This window comes from Hemitrygon akajei, chromosome 2 (genome assembly GCF_048418815.1).
Source record: "Hemitrygon akajei chromosome 2, sHemAka1.3, whole genome shotgun sequence".
In the NCBI taxonomy this organism is placed as follows: domain Eukaryota; kingdom Metazoa; phylum Chordata; class Chondrichthyes; order Myliobatiformes; family Dasyatidae; genus Hemitrygon; species Hemitrygon akajei.
Window position 1 is genome coordinate 131,848,812 of NC_133125.1, and position 18,746 is coordinate 131,867,557.

General features: G+C 40.2%; 2 protein-coding genes across 5 annotated transcripts in view; one reads left to right on the plus strand and one right to left on the minus strand.

The window, feature by feature from the left end:
* The window catches only part of LOC140715673 (progesterone-induced-blocking factor 1-like), a 282,888-nt gene extending 268,017 nt beyond the window's left edge, over positions 1-14,871 (minus strand). For all 4 annotated transcript variants that reach the window (XM_073028043.1, XM_073028064.1, XM_073028058.1 and 1 more), the window contains exons 1-4: positions 14,742-14,871; positions 11,313-11,605; positions 5,882-5,982; positions 2,936-3,134 (exon numbers count right to left, since the gene is read on the minus strand). In XM_073028043.1, coding sequence (XP_072884144.1) covers positions 2,936-3,134; positions 5,882-5,982; positions 11,313-11,564 — 552 coding nt within the window. In that variant the 5' untranslated portion in view covers positions 11,565-11,605; positions 14,742-14,871. The remainder of the gene's footprint in view (positions 1-2,935; positions 3,135-5,881; positions 5,983-11,312; positions 11,606-14,741) is intronic.
* A 140-nt stretch (positions 14,872-15,011) lies between these two features.
* dis3 (DIS3 exosome endoribonuclease and 3'-5' exoribonuclease) overlaps positions 15,012-18,746 on the plus strand; it is a 45,662-nt gene continuing 41,927 nt past the window's right edge. The window contains exon 1 of the mRNA XM_073028103.1: positions 15,012-15,354. Within this exon, the coding sequence (XP_072884204.1) occupies positions 15,133-15,354 (222 nt within the window). The 5' untranslated portion in view covers positions 15,012-15,132. The remainder of the gene's footprint in view (positions 15,355-18,746) is intronic.

The window sequence follows — 18,746 nt, forward strand, 5'->3', positions numbered from 1 at the left end:
CTGCTGTCTTGCCTTCTTTATAGCTGCATTGATATATTGGGACCAGGTTAGATCCTCAGAGATCTTAACACCCAGGAACATGAAACTGCTCACTCTCTCCACTTCTGATCCAACTATGAGGATTGGTATGTGTTCCTTCTTCTTACACTTCTGGAAATCCACAATCAGCTCTTTCCTCTTACTGACATTGAGTTCCAGGTTGTTACTGCAACACCACTCCACTAGTTGGCATATCTCACTCCTGTATGCCCTCTCGTCATTAGCTGAGATTCCACCAACAATGGTTGTATTGTCAGCAAATTTATAGATGGTACTTAAGCTATGCCTATCCACACAGTTATGGGTATATAGAAAGTAGAGCAGTGGGCTGAGCACACACCCAAGGTGCACCAGTGTTGATTGTCAGTGAGGAGATGTTATCTCCAATCCGCACAGATTGTGATCTTCCAGTTAGGAAGTTGAGGATCCAATTGCAGAGGGAGGTACAGAGGCTCAGGTTCTGCAACTTCTCAATCAGGACTGTGGGGTTGATGGTATTAAATGCTGAGCCAGAGTCAATGAACAGCATCCTGCCAATTTACATTTAAATAGTACCTACAATGTAGATACAGTAACTCAAATTGATGTTCATATATTGGCAGAGATGCTGAAAACCTTGGCTGACAAGTGAGTTTTAAAAACAGTTTGAAAGGGGAAAAAACAGATACATACATTTATGAAGAGAATGATCTTATGATCTTTGGGATTTAGCAGCTGAAGTCTTGGCCCAATGATGGATCAATTAAAATCAAGGATAAAAAAAGCTACCAAAATTACAGCAGCACAGATATGGTGTGTGAAGGCTGAAAGAGACTGAGAGATTGGGAGGTGTAAAACCATAGTGGGATTTGGAAACAAGGGTGATAGTTTCAAAATCAAAGCTCTGCTTAACTAGGACCCAGCATATATGTTAGCAAACCCAAGGGCAGTCGGTAATAGGAATTAGAATATAGGTAGCAGAGCATGGATGTCCTTATACTTACGAAGACAACAAGAGCCCGTGGTGTTCAAAGCAGGACACCAGCATGGATAGGAGATTGGCTAATAGACAGAAAGTGGGGAGAAAGAGGTCCTTTTCAGGATGGATGCCAGTTACTACTGGAGTTCTGAGGGAATCAGTATTGGGACTGCAACTTTTCATTTAATACATCAATGACCTGGGTGAAGGAATTAATTGCATTGTGGCCACCACTGCAGATACAGTACTGGGGAAAAGTCTTCGGTACATGTAAAAAAAATCTGTAAAGCAAAGATGCTTTCAAAAATCATGAAATTAAAACTTACTAAATATCAAAAAAATTACTGTAAAGAGCAGTAATCAGTAGAAAACAATCGAATCAATATTTGGTGTGACTACCCTTTGCCTTTAAAACTACTTCAATTATCTTAGGCATGCTGTAGTGCAGTTTTATAAGAAAATCGGCTGATACATTGCTCCAAATGTCTTGGAGAACTTGACACAGTTTTTCTACAGACTTTGGCTGTCTGGCTTCTTTTTGTCTCTCCAGGTAATCCAGACAACCTTGATGATGTTGAGATCAGGGCTTTGTGGAGGCCATACCATATGAAATCATACCATATTTAAAAAATCTGGGCTTCCTAAGACTTTTGTACAGTACTGTAGATACAGGGACAAGTAATGTCATTAATTCAGGGAGTCTGCAGAAAGATTTAGACAGGTTGGGAGAGTAGGCAAAGAAGTACAGCATAGGGAAATATGGGATTATGTACTTTGGTAGGAAGAATAAAGTCTAGACTATGTTTTTAAATGGGGGTAAATTCAGAGATGCAAAAGAATTTGGTATGCCTCGTTCAGGATTCCCTTAAGTTTAACTTGCACTTTGAATTGGTAGTACAGATTGTAAGTGCAAAGCTAGCATTCATTTCCAGAGGACTAATACAGAAAAGCAAGAATGTATTGCTGAGTCTTTATAAGGTGTTGGTCAAACTGCACTTGGAATACTGTGAGCAATTTTAGACATCAGATCTAAGGAAAGATGTGTTGGCCCTAAAGAGGATCTAGAGGAAACTCAGAATGATCCCAGGAATGAAAGGTTTAACGTATGAGGAGGGTTCGATGGTTCTGGATCTATATTTGAAGGGAGTTCAGTAGCACGATGGGAGATCTCATTGAAACCTACTGATGCTGAAAGACTTGGACAGAGTGGACGTGGAAGGGATCTTCCATCATCAGGGGAATCTGGGGAGTGAAGGAACACCCTCAGAATTAAAGGACGTCTCTTTAAACTGAGATGAGGAGGAATTTCTTCAGCCAGAGAGTGGTGAATCTCAAATTTGCTAGTACAGAGTATGTACTTAAAGCAGAGATTGATAGATTATTGATTGGTAAAGATTATGGAGAGAAGGCAGGAGGATGGGATTGAAAACAAAAATCAGCCATGATTGAAAAGCAGAGGAGACTCAATGGGTTGCACGTTCTAAATTTGCTCTTACATCTTATGAAGACCAGTCAGCAAGAGATTGAATCATGGAAATTTACAACATTGGAGACAACTTACACCATCAAAAATAATAGTAAGCTGGCAAATACCACTACTTTCCAATATCTGGACATTCTTAAACAAGTTGAGATATTTTCTCTCCACTGCAGCTGAGATAGTTGTATAGCTCTTCTCAGTCTATCATTTAACGTATGTATTTCTCAGACTGTCCTATTTTACATTCTCCAGTTTCAATAAAATCAATACAAAAATCAAGTCTAAGCAACCAAATTTGCATCTTTCATTTTTTTCCTCCACATAATTTCAATCCATTTGCACAACTACATACACAGAAATTATACATGATTGCAGTATAAGGCAATTAAATATTTTCTGCAACACCTCCTTGTGTCCAATGAGGACATTACAGTGACACACATTTTGCTTGTACTTACAGATACATATTCTGGGATGGAAAGCTGATCTTCAGGTCTAGCTTTTAATTCCATGTACTGATCTTCAGTGAGATCCAAATCTCGTAAACTGCGGCGAATGTCACCTGCTCGTTCCTGTAGCTGCTGATTTGTCCGTTCAAGTTGTTTCTGCCTTTCCAAAATACTCTCCATTTCTTGCTTTCTTAGATCATGGCGTCTTCTGCTCCATAAACCAAAATCATCCATTAGCACAGACTTTACTTATCATTCTAAAAAAAGCACGCATTTTGTTTGAGTAAATACATACCTAACATTGACAGTGATGGAACAAAAGTGATTTAATTATCAAATGGAGATCCCAAAATTGCATATTTCTTGCAAATATAATTCTGATTTCTGTTCTTCCAGTTCAGCTGATTAGTTTGAAGTGCACTAAATGTGCCTTTAGGTTAGTTCACAAGAACAATGATTTCTCAACATTTCGTTATATATTCAAACATTGTTTTATTACCCCACAGATATTTTGTCTGAGTTGCAAAAAAGAGATGGTCATTCATTTCATGAAGGGAGTCACTGCACATTCTCCTGTCTACAGCAACAGTGGTGAAGTTGAGAGCTTCACTCTCACAAGAGTGAGCATCACCAATAGAACATAGAATAGTACAGCACATTACAGGCCCTTCGGCCCACAATGTTGTGCCGACCCTCAAACCCTGCCTCCCATATAACCCCCCACCTTAAATTCCTCTATATACCTGTCTAGTAGTCTCTTAAACTTCACTAGTGTATCTGCCTCCACCACTGACTCAGGCAGTGCACTCCACACACCAACCACTCTCTGAGTGAAAAACCTTCCTCTAATATCCCCCTTGAACTTCCCTCCCCTTACCTTAAAGCCATGTCCTCTTGTACTGAGCAGTGGTGCCCTGGGGAAGAGGCGCTGGCTGTCCACTGTCTATTCCTCTTAATATCTTGTACACCTCTATCATGTCTCCTCTCATTCTTCTTCTCTCCAAAGAGTAAAGCCCTAGCTCCCTTAATCTCTGATCATAATCCATACTCTCTAAACCAGGCTGCATCCTGGTAAATCTCCTCTGTACCCTTTCCAATGCTTCCACATCCTTCCTATAGTGAGGCGATCAGAACTGGACACAGTACTCCAAGTGTGGCCTAACTAGAGTTTTATACAGCTGCATCAATACATCTCGTCTCTTAAACTCTATCCCTCGACTTATGAAAGCTAACACCCCATAAGCTTTCTTAACTACCCTATCTACCTGTGAGGCAAATTTCAGGGATCTGTGGACATGTATCCCCAGATTCCTCTGCTCCTCCACACTACCAAGTATCCTGCCATTTACTTTGTACTCTGCCTTGGAGTTTATTATAGATTGTCTTTGTCCAGCCACGTGGCCAAGAAAGCTCACCAATGCCTCTAATTCTTCAGGAGGCTAAAGAATTTTGCAAGTGCCTATCAATCCTTAGCCATTTTTATCAATGCACCATAGGTGCATCACAGCTTGGCAACTACTCTATCTGTGACTGCAGGAGACTTGTAGACACTGCCAAGCACATCATGGAAATCAACCTGCCCTCCAAGAATTCTGTCTATACTTCTTGCTGACTCAGTAAAGAAGCTGGCAAAATCAAAGACCCCATCCATCCGGACATTGTCTCTTCTCCCCACTCCAATCCAGCAGAAGATGCAAGAGCCTGAAAGCATGGACCACCAGGCTCAAGGACAGCTTCTATTCAGCAGTTATAGGGGAATTGAATGGTTCCCTAGCATAATCTACCTTAAGACCTTGCAATTTCTTGTCTACTTGCAGTGCACACTTTCTGTACACTATTTTGCATTCTGTAACTGTCTTACCTTGTACAGTGATGGTATTGGCTTCACTGTCTGCAAAGCCCTGAACACAAAAGGAGATTTTAAGCCCTATCCAATTTAGGTATCCACATGTACCTTCATTATACAGAAGTTACACTAAATCAATCTACTCTTTAAAGACTAGTTTCTATGACGAGGTCTAGCTGATAATATCTACTACCTGGAGATACTTCAAGTTAACAAAATAGTTGAAACAGTTTATTTTATTTTTAATTACACATTTAAATTTCAACAAATAATTAAAAGACATTTAACACACAGAACATTTCTGATTTATAAAAGATTTCCAAATTACAGAATACTTAAAGGATTTCCAAACAGTTCTTATTAACTAAAAAACATACCAACAAGTGTCCAATAGTTTTTTGCTTTCTGTCACTCTCCTTGTCATTCCTAACAATCCCCAATGTCTTCTAACATTGATACTGTTTTCCTGCAAGTTGACATTAATTTGCATGTGATGTTTTTCCAGATAACTTTGCCTGGACAATGTAATTCACATAAATAGTCCAAAAGCTTCTGGGGACAGAGGTCCCAGACACCCAAAATTAATGCTGTGAGACCTGACTTTCTGAGTACACAACCATCCCATCTATTGGTTGATCAGCTATTACGATGACCATGTTTAATATGCTAAGTGACAAAATCAGTCTGGTCTGCAAACTTCTTTGAACTTGGTCACTATGGTGTAAATAACTTAGCAGGTGTTCTCAGGTTTGATGTAGACCAAATAACATAACCCCAATGTCTTGTGCTGATTACAAGACCTCAGTTTTCTTGTTTAGAACTATTACCAAAGGAATATTGGTTGGAAATCTATCTTTGTAGCAAGCAACTCTGACCCTTTGGAAAGTCATGTTGCTATGCTAGAAAGCAATAAACTTCTCGGGTCCTGGGAAGTGAATATTCGTCACAGTAATGAACCATTGTTATGAATTGATCTGTACAAACAGTGTAAAAGACAAGCTTTTCACTGAACCTGTGAGAATAGGAAACTTAAATCTAATGAAAACCAAAGGTTAATATTTGCACAACTGGGTATAAGGATGCTAAATGTTGAAACACAGCAAACTCACCTGGCATCATCCTGCTGAACTTTCAGTTGATTTTCCAAACGGACTTGTAGTAATTGTTTCTGGTGAAGAGAATCGTTCAATCGTTCCTCCAAATCTTCTATCTATGTCACAAAGAAACATTGAAGGAGAAGTGCATTTGTGGATGTGTAGATAGAGGGTGGGTAGTCTGGACTGAACTTGGATTGTTCAAAGCAATGTTTCACTGTAAAATTTTAAAAAGCCCAAACTCTTTGAAAAGAGGTTAATAACTATAAATGCATCCCCGGTTAACAGGTCCAAAAGCTTACTGGCTATGACCAGCAGTTTCAAAGGGACTGCTCACATTCAGCTCCCAAATAAGAAAAACAGATTTAGGCAGAGTCACGTTATCATATTTCAGTATTAGACATAAAATTTTAGGATAGGGAAACAGGCCCTTCAGCCCAAATCGCTCATGCTGAACAAGTTATCCAGCTCTGTGAATCCTATTTATCTTTGCTTGGTCCATATCCCCAAACCTTTTTTATCCATGTACCTGTCCAAATGTCTTTAAAATATTATAATTGTATCCATCTCTTCAGTTCCTCTGCCAGCTTGCTCCATAGACACACCATTTTCTATTTCAAAAAACTGTAGCTCCCTTTTAAATCTTTCCCCACACACTTTGGCCTGAAACCGAAGACTGAGGCTTTTCATTTTATTTGTGCCTCCATGACAGGGATTTATTCCTTGCCTCATCCTGGGCATTCATTCTGTCATTCAATTCACAAAACAAATTATTTTCAATACTGGGAATGGTGTAATTTTTTATTTTACTTGTGTTACTCTCTCACTGTAGGCTAATAATGAGTTAGCTATTATCTTCAATTCAACCTAACAGCAACATAACTCTAAAATTATGGAAAATAATGATGAGAAGACCATTACCAAGAAATAAGCATGTTAGAGTAAATATGATTTGAGTAAACACAACACATAAAAATTTGAATGTTCTTTAAGGGAAAGCAGTACTGTTACTTATATGAGTATTAATACTGTTTGCCAGGAAGCTATAATTTAACTCACACTAGTATCTTAGATCAAAATTGTATTTAAACTATAACAAAATAATACTAAATAATATAAAAGGACCCATCACACACAAATATATACATTTTATATAAATGTGTGTGTGTGTGTGTGTGTGTGTGTGTGTGTGTGTGTATATATATATATACACACCCTATCCTCGTTATATGCGAGAGAGAACCGCTTTAACACTTGAAAAAAAGCTGGAAATTGTAAACAGAGCAACGTCAGGTGAAGGTGACACAGCTCTGGGATGCTACTTCGGCCTGGGTGAGTACATGATCAGAAACATGAAGAAAAATGCTGAGAAAATAAAAAGTGCAGTGATTGATTCATCACAAGTGTCTTCAAAGATTGTTACCAAAGTGCGTATTCCGATTATGACAAAAATGGAGAAAATGTTGAGTTTGTACATTGAGCATGAAACAAAGAAAAGAGCAACACTTAGTTCCGATCATCTTCGTGTGAAAGCTTTGGAAATTTATAGTCACCTTTGTTCAGAGGCTAGTGAGGAAGTGTTAAGTGATATTGTTAGCTTTAATGCAAGTAGGGGATGGTTTGTTAAGTTTGTTAATCGTCACAGGCTTCACAACTTAGCTGTGTGTGGTGAGCAAGCTAGTGCTGACCACGAAGCTGCTGAACACTACTCTATGCAGTTGCGGGCTATGATAGCTGAGCTAGGCATCACACCAAAGCAGGTGTTTAATGCAGACAAAATCGGGCTGTTTTGGAAGCGTATGCCGAAACGCACTTACGTAAGTAAGGGTGGAAAAACTGCATCAGGTTTCAAGGCAGTAAAGGATAGATTGACTTTGCTTACGTGTTCCAATGCCGAAGGAGACTGTAAAATGAAGCCTCTCTTAGTTCACCATTCACTAAACCCCCGTGCTCTTAAGGGTTTGAGTAATGTACACTCCAGTATGCTAATTTTCTATGATTTATTACATTGAGTATTACCGTAGATTCCGGACTACAGAGCGCACCTGATTAAAAGCCGCTGGCTCTAATTTTAGAAATAAAATCAATTTTTTAATTGTAAAGGCCGCATCGGATTTTAGGCCGCACCGGATTTTCGGCCGCAGGTGTCCCACGTTGTAATATGAGATATTTACACAGAAAGATATTACACGTGAGGATTTTTTTAACTTTTAATTAAATCCATATGGTAACAAAAACAAATACATATTGCAAATGCTTTTTTTCGAACCGTGCCCGTACGCGGCTACTTTTAAATATACGTTGCGTATACTTCTTTACTGAACAACATTCCAATATCTCCTAACGACTGGTAAAAAAATATATATATTGCAGCCTACCAGGAAAAGTTATTGATCACCTTTAACTTAAAAGCAGCGTTCGCTCGGATCCAAAGCCGCTCGCGTAATGTGCTCCCCCCCTCCTTTCCGCTTATCGCAAACGGCATTTAAAAGCAGCGTTCGCTCAGATCCAAAGCCGCTCGCGTAATGCGCTCCCCCCCTCCTTTCCGTTTATCGCAAACCGGCATTTTCCCACAAGACACCGCGAAACCGGGTGTGACGTCATAGCATCCCGCGATGTAGTACAGAAAACAAATATACCGTAGTTAAAACTCTTCTAACTTTAACTAGAAAATGAATTACTAAGCGAAAATATTATAAACTAAGTAGGCAGCACAATGCTTCGAGTGTTTTCCATGTTGATGAGGGTGAGTACAAATGACTGATTTACAATAATTTAATTGTGAAAGTGCGCTTGATTTATCGTACAATTTCATTGGACCTCTGTGAACTACTCATCAATTTTATTGGTCTACTGTTACGAGGCAAAATGTTTACGAGGCGGCATGAAAAAAAATCATGCATTAGCCGCTTCGGATTATAGGCCGCAAAGTTCAAAGCTGTTCAAAATGTGGGAAAAAAGTAGCGGCTTAAAATCCGGAATCTACGGTACCTTAAATTGATGAAAAATAATTGTGGTACTGCTTTTGTGTCATATTGGTATGAAAATGTGAATAAGTTACAGATAAAGCATATTTAGGAAGCCCTCCAGAACGCATCCCTGTTTTCTCCATTTAAATAATTATTTACATTATGCATTGACTGTGAGGAACGTATCCCCTGCATATAATGAGGATAGGGTGTGTGTGTGTGTGTGTGTGTGTGTGTGTGTGTGTGTGTGTGTGTGTGTGTGTGTGTGTGTGTGTGTGTGTGTGTGTGTGTGTGTGTGTGTGTGTGTGTGTGTGTGTGTGTGTGTGTGTGTGTGTGTGTGTGTGTGTGTGTGTGTGTGTGTGTGTGTGTGTGTGTGTGTGTGTGTGTGTGTGTGTATATACACACACACAAACATATATACACATTCATAATATACATATATACACAAACATATACATATTCATTTTATATATATATATAAAAACATACACACACACATCCATACACCCACACATGTATATAAATACATATCAAAATATTAGTCTGTAACATGCATATAATCATCGGAGCTCATTGCTGCAAAACCAATCTGGTTTGCTTCACTTTGTTTACTCATGGTACTAAAACTGTTTTGCCTGAAAACCCAGTCCAAACGAAACAAATATCTGCAGCATATCCAAGGAAAAAGGTGTCAAGCTTTCCTCAAAGTCATGCGCTAACTAGGTAACTAAAAGTTATCTGTACATTCTCTGTAAGACCACGGTGTGCATGAGGATTTTCCGACAGCAGTACCTGTCTTTCCAAATGTGTTCTGTGAGCATTTCACTATGTTTTTCCGCTATGTTTGGTGCCCATTTCCATTCTCCTTCTTCAATCCTGAGCTCGCTGTAGAAAATGAGTCCCCATTCTTTTTCCCTGCGCTTTTGCTAGAATGTTCCTAAGACAAATCCATTGGCTCTTTCAACAAGCTTAACTTATCAATCAACTGAATTTTTAACTTAAACAGAAAAACTATGAAATACTCGCTTGCATAATGTATTTAAAGAAACACTTACTGCAAGAGTATTAAATACCCAAGAGCATAACTGTACTAATAAAATAAAGCATGGTTGGAAGCCAATCACTCATTTAAAGATACAGCTTGGTAACAGGCCCTTCGGCCCACACCACCCAATTACACCCATGTGACCAATTAACTCACTAACCCCATGTGGGAGGAAACCAGACTACCTAGAGGAAACCCCACGGTCATGGTGATAATGTAGAAACTCCTTACAGACGGCAGTGGGAATTGAACCTTTGTCACTGGTGCTACAGTAGCATTATGCTAACTGCCACACTACCACGACACCGACAGATATTATAAGAATAAATGAGTCAGCCTAGAGCCCAGGAAACAAATTTATCTCATCTCTATTGGAAATCTTTAATAATTTTATACATTTTTATTAATAATCTCTACTTTATAATACCTGCACCATCAAATTCAAGAACAGTTACTACCCCTCAACCATTAGGCTCTTGAATAAAAGGGGATAATTACACTCCTTTGCCCATTGAAATGTTCCCAAAACGGATCTCTTTATCTTATGTTCTCATTATTTACTGCTCGTTAATTTATATTTGCATTTGCACAGCTTGTTGTCTTCTGCACTCTGGTTGATCTTTCATTGATCAGGTTATAATTACTATTCTATAGATTTGCTGAGTAGGCCTACAAGAAAATGAATCTCAGGGTTGTATATGGTGAGATATGTGTACTTGGATAATAACATTTACTTTGAACTTTTAATACCCTTTCTATTCGATAGGATATCTAGGGACATGGAAAATAGCCACATAACTAAATTTATCTTTCTATTTAAACTAAGGAGAAAGAAAAATTGCAAACACAGGAAAATCTGCAGATGTTGGAAATCCAAAGCAACACACAGTGTGCTTTTGTTATTATTTCTGAAGCTTCCACCCCCCCCCCCCCCAAAAGGCATGTTCTTAGTACTCAACACAAAAACAATTATGGCAATTGCTTTATGCATTCATCCTTGATAGAATGGGCTTTAACAGTTATATGGAAAGGGAATTTGGCCTGAGTAGCTAATGCCATTGTTCAGACTCCATCTATGGGGCCACCTCATAACTTTCAACACACCCTCCTATTCTTTATCCTATTTTTATGCTTCCCTATAAATATAGCACCAGCTGCATTTATTACTCTTTAAGGAAAGTTTCATATTTTATTTCCTTTGCCTTTTCCACCCCTCTCCCAGCCTATCTGCAACTTGAAACCACTTGTCTGCTCACAATTCTAGTTTTGAAGAATGATATTTGAACAGAAATGTTGTCTTCTTGACCTGACAAGTGTTTCAAGCTTTTTCTAAGTTTTTCTCAGAATACCATTTTTCTGATTTTTATTTATTCTTAACAAATCACAATCCAAAGCAATGAAATAGTCTTGAAGGCAGAACTTAACAACTTACTTTTGTGAGATATTCTACTTTCAGGTTGTCAATCACCAAATTTTTTTGTGATAACTCAATCTTCAACAGCTGTAAGTTGTGAAGAAGCTCCTTCCTCTCAATGAGTTGCTTCGTGACTTTGGTTGAAGCTTCCCTCTCTTCTGATGAAGATACATCATCTGTTGGCACGGTTGTTTCCAAACTGATATCCTCAGACTCAAAGGAGCTGGATACATGGGCTTTGTTCTCATCTTTACTCTTCTTTCGAGACATGGTTTTCCTCTGGATAACTTACAGGATGAAGGTGCTGGATTCTAAATACAAAGCAAAGAATTTTGAGCCCTCTCTTCTATAGTGTATTGAGTAATTTAGTAATATTGTAAATATATTGTTTGATTAAACATTCTTTGGTTATATAATTCATTACAGATTATATGTAAAAGCATGCGAATGGCATACGCTATTATGCCACCACATATGTGCATTCCTCACTTAAAAAATGAACTAAGTAGACCTGTTTCCTGACACCTTTGTTTATCTTTCAATTAGTTTTCGAAGTTACAAAACACAACGTCTTCCTCAAAAGTTAAATTCAGTCAAACTAATCATCCCTTGATGATTCAGAAAAGAAAGCACATGTAAATAGCAGTTTTAAAGGAAGTGGTATATTGTCAAGGAAGAGAACACAAGAAATCAAAACCAATAAATTGACTTCAGTTATTATTAAACGTTTTAGACCAGCCCAGAGGAGTATCCATCCTTTTAACTCAAAAGATGTAGCTTTAAAGATCAACACTTTTGCCCTTTCCTCATTGCCTTAAAGGAAGTCTTTTGGAGTCATAGAGCAGTACAACCCTTTGGCCCAACAAGTCCATGCTGACCACTGTTATTGGTGGCACATTCTCATATTTTCTAACCCACTCCTGATGGCCTTTGTGTTTGTCAGATGGCCATTGTGGAGTTAGAAGATTAAAAATTTGCACCAATTTCTCAGCTTGCCTGTCCTTGTTGCAGCAGCATTTACGTAGCTGGTCAATGTAATCTGTTCTTTGGTTACACCCAAGATGCTTATCATGAGGGATTTGATGATGGTTTCTCCACTGTGGGTGGGGCTTAATGAGCAACAACTGTGTGATAGGCATATCATCACAAGCTGTAACTTTGATGACAGATTGCAAAATTTTACAGGAATCAAATTCAAATATAGCATAATGTTTTACAGTACCAGCTTTCAGAAGATTGGCATTCAATTTCCACCACTGTCTACAAGTTTAGTAAATTCACCCTGTGACTGCACGTGCTTGCTCCTTTTTCCCCCACATTACAAAACGACACATTTCTGTCCAATTCAAATGACAATACTTCACCGTATGTTATGATGCTTTAATCTATATGTGCCAAATAAACATAAGCTCTCTTTACAAAAATAAACATTGGATCAGACTGGAGCATCTAACAGAGTAGCTAATGAGTTTGGATTCTCTCCCTGTGATGTGTGGGATTCCTCCCCTCATCCCAAAGTGTATCCTAATGTGTGGGTGAGTGACGGTATAGATTTCTTCTACAAATGTAGAGTGGAAGGAGGGCAATCAGCTCACCAATTCGACATCAACACTTTAAAAAACCAACCTGGTTCCTACTGTCCATATTCTGCGTCAAAAAGAAATACAGGTTTTGAATTGAATGATCTTTATTGTCATTATACATAGGTACAAAGAAACTCTGTTTGACTTCCTCTCAGGCAGTAGATAAAGTGGTAGTTAAAAACAACACAGTAATAGAAAAACAATATTAAATAGATAAGTAGCAAAAAATAAGTTGCATCAGCACCAGGATATCACAGTAATGCACAAAGTGCCGTTAGTGCAAGTATTTGAGTCCTTGTGTGTGCTCACAGTTTCAGTCATTGTTCTGTGGGAGTGGTGTGATGGAGGTCACAGCTCTGGGGTAGAAGCTGTTCCTCAGTCTATTTGTTCTGGCTTTTAGTGTCCTGAACCTTTTGCTGGACAGCAGCGGGTCAAACAGGGAGTGGACAGGGTGTGTGGTGTCTCTGGTTATGCTGATTACTTTCCTCCTGAGTCTGCTGGAATAGATGGTGTCCAGTCCTGGGAGCTCCATCCCGACAATTCGCTGGGCTGCCTTCACCACGCGATGCAGGGCTTGTCGCTCAGCTGGCACACCACACTGGCGCTGTTGGTCAGGATGGTTTCAATTGTGCCTCTGTAGAAGTTAAGCAACAGCTTTTGCGGTAGTTTGGCCTGTTTCAGCTTTCTGAGGAAGAGGAGTCTTTGTTGTGCCTTTTTTTTTTACAAACAATGAGGTGTTGGTGGTCCATGTCAGCTGTTTTGACAACATAACTCCAAGGAACTTTAGGTTTTCCACTACCTCCCCATGTATATGGAGGGGGGTGTGTACTCTGTTCTTTGATCTCCTGAAGTCAATGATCGTCTCTTTTGTTTTAAAAGTGTTAAGGACCAGGTTGTTGTCCTTACACCACTCTGTCAGATGATCCACCTTAAGCCTGTAGGCTGTTTCATCCTCGTCTGAGGTCAGGCCAACCACTGTGGTATCGTCCGCAAATTTAATTATGGAGTTGGAGGTGTAGATGGGGGGTGCAGTCACGTGTGAAGAGTGTGTAGAGCATAGAGCTCAGCACACAGCCCTGCAGGGTGCCTGTTTTTAAGATGAGGGTGGTGGAGGTGTGCTTACCAATTCTGACTTGCTATGGTTTTAAAGAGCATCTTACACAGAGGAAATAAGTGATAAAAGATTCTGAGAAAAGGAACATAATGAAGCAAAGAGAAAAACATAACGTAAATCAATCATGATTCTACTGAAGTGTGACGCAGACCTGAAGGAGCAACTCCTACTACTTACGTTCTTGTGTGCTTCCCAATTTCTTTTCCCTTCTCCCATTGGTAAGCATGTTTTGGACTGGAGAAAGAATTAAACACTAGAAAGAGGACTAAGCCAACCAAGCCTTCATTTCTGCTCTATCATTCAGTAACTTGGCATTATTAACTTACTAATATTTAATTATTTATGGTTTTATATTGCTATATTTCTACACTATTCTCAGTTGGTGCGACTGTAACGAAACCCAATTTCCCTCGGGATCAATAAAGTATGTCTGTCGTCTGTCTGTGGCAGATCTGCTATCTGAATGCCACTACCCAGACTTTTATTACCCTTTTCCTGCCCATTCCAAACTCAGATATCCCCACAAAATTCTTCACCTTTATTGATTTACAGTCTGCTCTCTCCGGCTTTTCCCCATTGTTTTTTTTCATGTCACCTGGTATACGTAAACACCTCCTCCCGTTAGAACTGCTAACACAGTTGGCCTTCAGCTGTCAGTTACAACACAAGCCCTTAGCAACGTTTGCCGTCCCGGTAACTCCTTTCCACAGGCTCCCACCATTCGCTTCCTAAGCTACTACGCCGACTTACCGAGCACACAACCGAAGCTCAGTCCTTGCCAACTACTCCAAATTGAAAATGCCGCCGGACGCCACGGCTCGCCCGCCACCAACAGAACCCCGATAATCGCCACCAGACGGAGATCAACAGCACCGCTCCCGGCTCGGAGGACCGCGTCCTCTCTACGGGAAGACCGCATCCCACAGCGCCCTCTGCCCGGGAGGACCACCAACCCACAGCGTCTCTTGCTCTGGAGGACCGCCCCCTGCTGGGAGGACGGTTTCGCACAGCGCCCCCTGTACACTGGAGCTGGACCAGTAAAGGCAAACGTTTCTTTATTTCCGTTGACTGCCAAGTCGGTGCATGCGGGTAGCGTTATTTTCGATTTGTTGTTTTATTGCGGACTGGAACAGAAGAATCGATGTTAAAAACCAAAACCTTCGTTAAGAAGACGCGGTCTGGGGGAGTACTGAAGATCGTGCGCGAGCATTACCTGCGCGATGATATCTTGTGCGGCTGGCGGCTGTGCGAGGAGTGCGAGGCCCAGGCCTCGGCCTCCCTCAGCGACGAGCCCTGCAGCAGTAGCGAGTTGTGCCCGCAGCCCCATTTCCTACTTCCCGACACCAACGTGGTGCTTCATCAGGTAGAGACGGCGTTGCTGTGCGAGAGGTTGTGGGGAGGAGGCTGAAGGCGGGCAGTCATACAGCAATGAAACAGGTCCATGCTGACCAAAGACGTCCATGCAAGCCAGTCCCGTTTGCCCGCGTTTGGTCCATACCTCCCTAAACCTTTTCTATCCATGTGCCTGTCCAGTTTTCAGTTGTAATTTTACCTACATCTAATGAAGAGCTCGGCCCGAAAACTCAACTGTACATTTCCCTCCATCGACAGTATCGAACACGCAGAGTTCCTCCAGTGTTGTGTGTGTGTGTGTGTTTTGGTACAGTCTCCTCTGGCAGCTCATTGCATATACCCACTACCCTCTGTGGAAAAGTTACCCTAGAATTCCCTTTTAGATCTTTACCCTCCCACTTTAAAACTGCCTTTTCCTATCCTATATTGGTTCATTATTGCGGTGTGAATGCATTTGGAGAATGCTGGAGGACCTCATCAAGTCGGGCAGCATCTATGGGAGGGAACAAATAGTTGACGTTTTAAGCGTCTTGGCCCAAAACGTGGATTACTTATTCCCGTCGGTAGATGCTGCTGGACTTGATGAAATGTACGAGGATGTTATCAGGACTTGAGTTATATGGAGAAGGCTGGGACTTTATACCTTGGATGTATGAGATTCAGGAGAGCAGAAATAGGCTATTCTGCTCCTTCAAGTCTGTTCCTCCATTCCATCGTGGCTGATTTCAAAGTTCAAAAGTTGAAAGTAAATTTATCGCAGTACATATATGTCATCATATGCAACTCTGAGATTCATTTTCTTGGAGGCATTCACAGTACTTACAAGAAACACAATAGATCCAGTGATATACCACACCTAATAGTTTGAACAAATAGCCAATGTGCAAAAAAACAAACTGCAAATAGAAAAAAGGAAATAATAATAAATAAATAAGCAATAAATATTGACAACATGAGATGAAGAGTCCTTGAAATTGAGTCCATAGATTGTGGAAACAGTTCAGTGGTGGGGTGAGTCAGGTTATCCCCTCTGGTTTCATGAGCCTGATGATTGAGAGGTAGTGACTGTGAGTGAACCTGATCGTGGGGGTCCTGAGGCTGCTGTGACTTCTTCCTGATGGCAGCAGCAAGAAGAGAGCATTGCCTGGGTGGTGAGGATCTGTGATAATGGATGATCTAAAAAAGTTTGTTAAGGTTTTAGATGACATGTCAAAATCCCTCTGAACCCCATTCTCCTGCTTTCTAGCTGATACCTTTGCTCCGCTTACTAATTAAGAACCTATCAATTTTCACTTTAAATATACCCAACATCTTGGCCTCCACAACAATAATTCACCACCCTTTGGCTAAAGAGATTTTACAGAAAAATAGTAAATCATGAAAGGTACATATAGGGTGAATGCACAGTTTTTTTTCCCAGGGAAGGGGAGCTAAAACTGAAGGGCCTGGATTTGACATGAGGGAGGAAAGAGTTAAAAGGGACCAAAGAGGCAACTTCTTCACATAGGGTGGTCAGTATTTGGAAATAGGTGCCAAAGGTGTGGTTGAGGCAGGTACATTTGCAGCATTTGAACAGGTACCTGGATAGAAAAAGGTTTAGAGGGATGATTTGAGCAAATGAAACGAGCTTGGTGGACCCTCTAGTTGGCTTGGATGAGTTGGGCCTGTTTCCATGCTGCATTAGTCGATAACTATGTCCAAAATAGAGTGAAAACCTTTTGATTTGTGTGCCATCCAGTCAGCTAATGCCATGCATAAATACATTGAGGTAGTAAAGACAACGATTCAGATGATTGTGTTCCATCTGCAGAGAGTGCTATGCAGGTAGACAAATGAAATGCAAGACCTATGATGGTAGATTGGGAGATCAGGAATTGTCTTTTAAACTGCTGTAATTGTACCCACCAGTATCTCTACATCTATTAGCTTTTTTCTATGTCCCCACCACCCGTGGGGGAAGGTCCCCTTTAAATCTTTCCACTCTCCTCTTCAACCTGTGGCCTTTAATTATAGATACCCTGTCAAAATTGGAATTCTCCATTACAGAGAGTTGTAAGGCTGTGTCATTGAATATATGAACTGGGGAATTGGGCTACGGGGATCAGAGAGAAAGCGCCATTGAAACCAACAATCTGATTAACCAGGATTATGCAGAAGACCTACGTTATACTGTAAATTGCAAAAAAACCTAAATAATGCAAAAAGAAAGGAATAACAAGGCAGTGTTCATGAGTTGATATACCATTCTGAAACCTGGTAGTGGATGGGAACTCACAGGAGACTGCAGATGATGGAATTCTAGATCAACACACATAAAACACTGGAGGAACTCAGCAGGTCAAGCAGCATCTTTGGAGGAAAATGAACAGTTGACATTTTGGGCTAAGATCCTTCATTAGGCAAGGAGGGGGAATATGTTTCTCAGAATCGGAATCACTGACATGTTCTGAAATTTGTTGTTCTGTGGCTGTGTAGGACATAAAAAAATAAAAACAAAAGAGGAATAGTGAGGACTGTATAGAAATCTAATGGAAGAGGTGAAGGAGCTGTGTGGGTCTTCAGACTCCTGTACCTTTTTTGGATGGTAATAATGAGAAGAGGGCATGTCCTGAATGGTGAAGGTTTTTAATGATAGATGTCACCTTCTGAGTTTCTCATTTTTGGAGAGGGATTTGCTGGTGGTGGAGCTGGCTGTATTTATAATGTTTCCAGTTTCTTTTGATCCTTTGCATTGGAGCCTCCGGATGTTAATGTTAATGTAACCAGTCAAAATGCTCTCTATGGTACATCTGTAGAAATTTGACCTACCAAATCTCCTCGGACTCCTAATAAAGTATAGCCACTGGTGTGCCTTCTTTGTTGATTGCATCAATATTTTGGGCCTTGGATAGAGGAGTGAATGATTTGTCTGGAAGTGATTGAACAATAAAAAAAAGTCAAAACTTCAGTCGATGGATATCTGAAATCAAAACTGAAAATGTTTTAGAATAACTGGTTGAACACTGGAATGAAAACAAAATGCTAGAAACTCCCAGTGCAGGCGGCATCTGTGGAAAGTGAAAGTGTAATCTGAACATTTGGCTGGATACAATCATAAACACGAAAAAGTCTGTAGATGCTAGATATCCAAAGCAACACACACAAAATGCTGGCAGAACTCAGCAGGCCAGGCAGCATCAAGGGAAAAGAATAAATAATTAGCATTTTTGGCCAAGATCCTGGGCACTGAACTTTTTTTTTCCATAGGTGCTACTAATCGGCTTTTCAGATTTGCTGTATTTTCTAGTCTCCTGTTTCTTCCATTTGAAATGGAATACTTTGTCAGAATGATCTTCCGGAAATATGTAGAAGAGAGACAAAGTTTAAAAGTTCAAAGTGCATTTATTATCGAAGTATGTATAG